The following is a 3,296-nucleotide window of genomic DNA, read 5'->3' on the forward strand; positions in this document are numbered from 1 at the left end:
ATCCTTTTTTGGCGACAGCGAGTGCGAGCAGGCAGGGCGTGTGATGTCGGAGGTGGGCTACGAGCTGAGCGGCGTCTTCGCTGTGCAGGGTGCTGGGCTAGGTGGGGCCGACCCGAAGGAGTTCGATGCTGCGTGGGAGCAGTTTGCTGTGACTTAGACGCAGGCTGTGATTGTGTTTGGCTCGCCGATACGAGACACCGCGAAGTTCATTGCGAAGATGCTGGCGGACGGACGCACCGCTGGCGCGTACCTGCTGGCTCCCTCGGCGGTGCAGGACGTTGTTTTTGAGACTTGGCGTGCTGTCGTGGCTGATGGTGGTGCGAAGTTTGTGCCCACGCTCGCGTTTGCTGCTGCAGTGCACGGCCGCTGCCTGCACCTGCGCCGGGCAGCTGCGTTGGTGTGCTTCTCACGTTGCCCCTGGCGAGGCCGCGGGCCGCTTTGCCGTGGTGTTGGTGCGTTAGACTTGTTGTTGGTTGATGGTGGTGACAGCTGGGCCTTGGGAGGCGCCGTGTTCGGGAGGCCCGAGAGAGGTGTGATAGATTTCCCACCCAACAGCTGCAGATGCCGATGTGTATCGACATCTCTCGCACTGAGGATGCCCCTGTGGAGGCTAGTTTGACCGTGCGGGGTGTGGAATTGGAATGGAGACCCGTGGTTCGGGTTGCGCAATGAAGCGCTAGTGGGTTATAGGAGGAGAAGTGGATGAAGGAAGGTGAAACTGTTGTGTGCGCTGTTTTGAGAAAGTTTTTGCCGAAGGACTTTGAGGGTGTTTGCTTAAATTGTTTCCAACATTTTGGTTTGATGTTGACGCCACACGGCAGCGGTCCCACGTTACATTTTCAGGAGGGAATCGGGGTACTTGTCTGCCATGTTGCCATCAGTTGGCTGGTTGGATTTTTTATACGAGTGGCTCTTTGGTGGGGATGAAATCACCGTTGACATTCTGTGGCGGTGAACACATTGAGTCCGTGCAGTTATGGCCCCTCACTGCGTATGCCTCCCTTTCATCCCAAGTGTACAGCACACTCTTTGCGCTCTCGAGCTCCGTCAACTCCACAAAGACGATGTAGTGTTTATCAACAGTGGTAGAAGCCTCCTAGGCGTAGTGCAGCTTCTCTTCTCTTCGTTTTTGCGGTACGGTGTGTAGCAGCATACTGGCGTCGAGCCTCTCAGCCTTCAGCGGAACTTAGCCCAACATCATAAATTTGATTTACATCTGAGAGCCACAAGCGCGGCCGCCTTTTTTTTTTTTTTGATTCTCTATAGGGTGCATTGGCTGGCTGAGGAGAATGGCTTTCCTTCCACCGATGGTCACGATGATGAGATCGCCCTTCACCGTTCAGCGAGTTGGCCCACACGCGTTTGAGAGTGTTTTGTGTGTCTCCATCCATGACTTGCCCTCAGAATTGATTTTATACACCCTGTGGGAACTGTTTTCACATGACTTCATCATGAGTTCACTCTTCTTCCACTCAAGGACGGCAGGATGAATGAGGCCTTTATGGCTTCTCTCATCTGAGAACTTTCATCTGTAGTAAGGACGGTTAAAAATGATGAACATGTAATTATTATTTCCATCGCCCCTCAAAGCCTGAGCAGGCAGCATTTAAGTTCTGTCCTTCAGCTGAACTTTTGCACTGCCACCACCAAGAAACTGTTTGTAGGTGGCAGGTGTGGAATCCACCAAGACGTTATCAGAGATATCCGAAATGCATTGATGACTCCACTCAAACTTCTTCCTATTCCGCCCATCGCCGTCGTCGCCATGCAGCTGCCCACTAGCGTCAGTGGGATTTCACCAGTCGGCCGCGACGCACACCCGCAGTTAGGCGGGGCCCTGACTTGCAGTGGCCGCCAAGAGAACGTGTAAGCTGATCACGTCCACAATGGCCGTTGGGCTCAGCAAGGTCTCAGCCTTCACGTCGTAATGATTCACCAATATAACACTCACCACCGTCCAAGTCATTTCGAAGTCGTTTATTGACTTCGCGGCGACACCGATACTTGGCTTTTAATGCGTGGTATTTATGAAATGTGCGCCTCAGCAATGACCAGAGTCACACCAGCTACACCCACCAGAGACGTGGGAGCGAAGGAGTCAAACTCCTCAGTTTTAGTGGTTTCATCTGAATTAGGGATTCGTGTCTCTTCCACGCCTTAAGAGTGTGACAGTTAGATTGCTTTTCTTTGCGTCTACAGCCCCAATGCCGCTGCCCATCAGCAGGCAAAAGAGGAAGAAGAACGGCATCGCAGTGGAAGTAAACAAGTGCCGGCACATGTTTGGGTATGTGCTGCTGCTCACTCTCTCTTCCTTCTCCTTCTGGAGGATTCGCTCAGGGCGTGACGGTTGTGTGTGTGTGTGGTGTGCTCCGAGAGCAGCGGCACTTCAGTGTGTAAATGTGGGGGCGAAAGAAGTGAAGTACGAAAGGAGCAAAAACGAAAAATAAGAGAGAGCAGGGAGCAGCGGTATCCCATAAGGTGGATACCGCAGCACTGGAGTCTAGGTCGCACTAATTATCGCACAGGCAATCAAAAAAAAATACTGTGGCAGGTGATTTTATTGCTTCCACTGCTCTTCCCCACATGCGGAAGTGCGTCGGCGCATACGTTTCCTACAAAAACGAACACCTGCTGTGTTTCACGGGCCAAATGCCCAAATACACACACACACACACACACACACCACACTCCGACTCTGTGGGCCCCGTTGCCTTGTGTTCTTCACCTCACCCGCTCAGTCACTGGCGCAGTCCATGAAAAGGAGCTCACTCTGCCGAGACTGCCAGCGCGTGTGGGCAACCCAAAAGCAAAAGGTGTGGGAAATGTTCTCTCGTGAGAGTACCGTAGCAAGCGTTCAGCGGAGAAGGAAGAATAAAAAAAAATGTCAAAAAACAAAACAAAAAAGAAGAACAAGCTGTGGTGAAATAAGGAAGTCCACCTATACCCCACAAAAAAAAAGACTACAACAAACGCGCACACATGGAAAAACAACAATAAAAAACGGGTCCTACACGGACAGCAAATTTATTAAAAAGTATTCACCGTGGATGCCGATCCGCCTTCATTCCTGCGACTAGCAGTAAGCGAGAAGCGTCAAGAGGCCCAAAAACACAAGCAATAACGACCAGCTCCCGCGCACATGCACCGAACTGTCCCCGAATACGCCCCATGGCGAACCAGCGCCCCTGCCCCAAGACTTCGTGGCAGGGCCAGCAGCATCCTGTGACTCCCCGTTCGCCCCATCTCCATTCATGCCAGCTACTCCATACCCTCGAATTGGTCCAGACGCCACCTCT

At 52.4% G+C, this 3,296-nt stretch overlaps 1 protein-coding gene and 1 pseudogene across 1 annotated transcript, besides 2 other annotated features; one reads left to right on the forward strand and one right to left on the reverse strand.

Annotated features, from left to right (window-relative positions):
* Window positions 1-217: 217 nt before the first annotated feature.
* Window positions 218-619, forward strand: TraAM80_10196 (receptor-type adenylate cyclase; the record flags this gene model as incomplete). Its single annotated transcript, XM_029386835.1, has 1 exon — window positions 218-619. One exon carries the CDS (start codon window positions 218-220, stop codon window positions 617-619), a length of 402 nt encoding a protein of 133 aa, XP_029233295.1.
* Window positions 620-969: 350 nt separating this feature from the next.
* On the reverse strand, window positions 970-2,361 carry TraAM80_10197 (trans-sialidase; annotated as a pseudogene).
* A 298-nt stretch (window positions 2,362-2,659) lies between these two features.
* Window positions 2,660-2,688: a microsatellite.
* Window positions 2,689-2,867: 179 nt separating this feature from the next.
* Window positions 2,868-2,913: a sequence feature (A-rich).
* Window positions 2,914-3,296: the final 383 nt, after the last annotated feature.

The sequence above is a fragment of the Trypanosoma rangeli genome (genome assembly GCF_003719475.1).
Source record: "Trypanosoma rangeli strain AM80 chromosome Unknown Tra_15.4_contig_00829, whole genome shotgun sequence".
NCBI classification, from domain to species: domain Eukaryota; phylum Euglenozoa; class Kinetoplastea; order Trypanosomatida; family Trypanosomatidae; genus Trypanosoma; species Trypanosoma rangeli.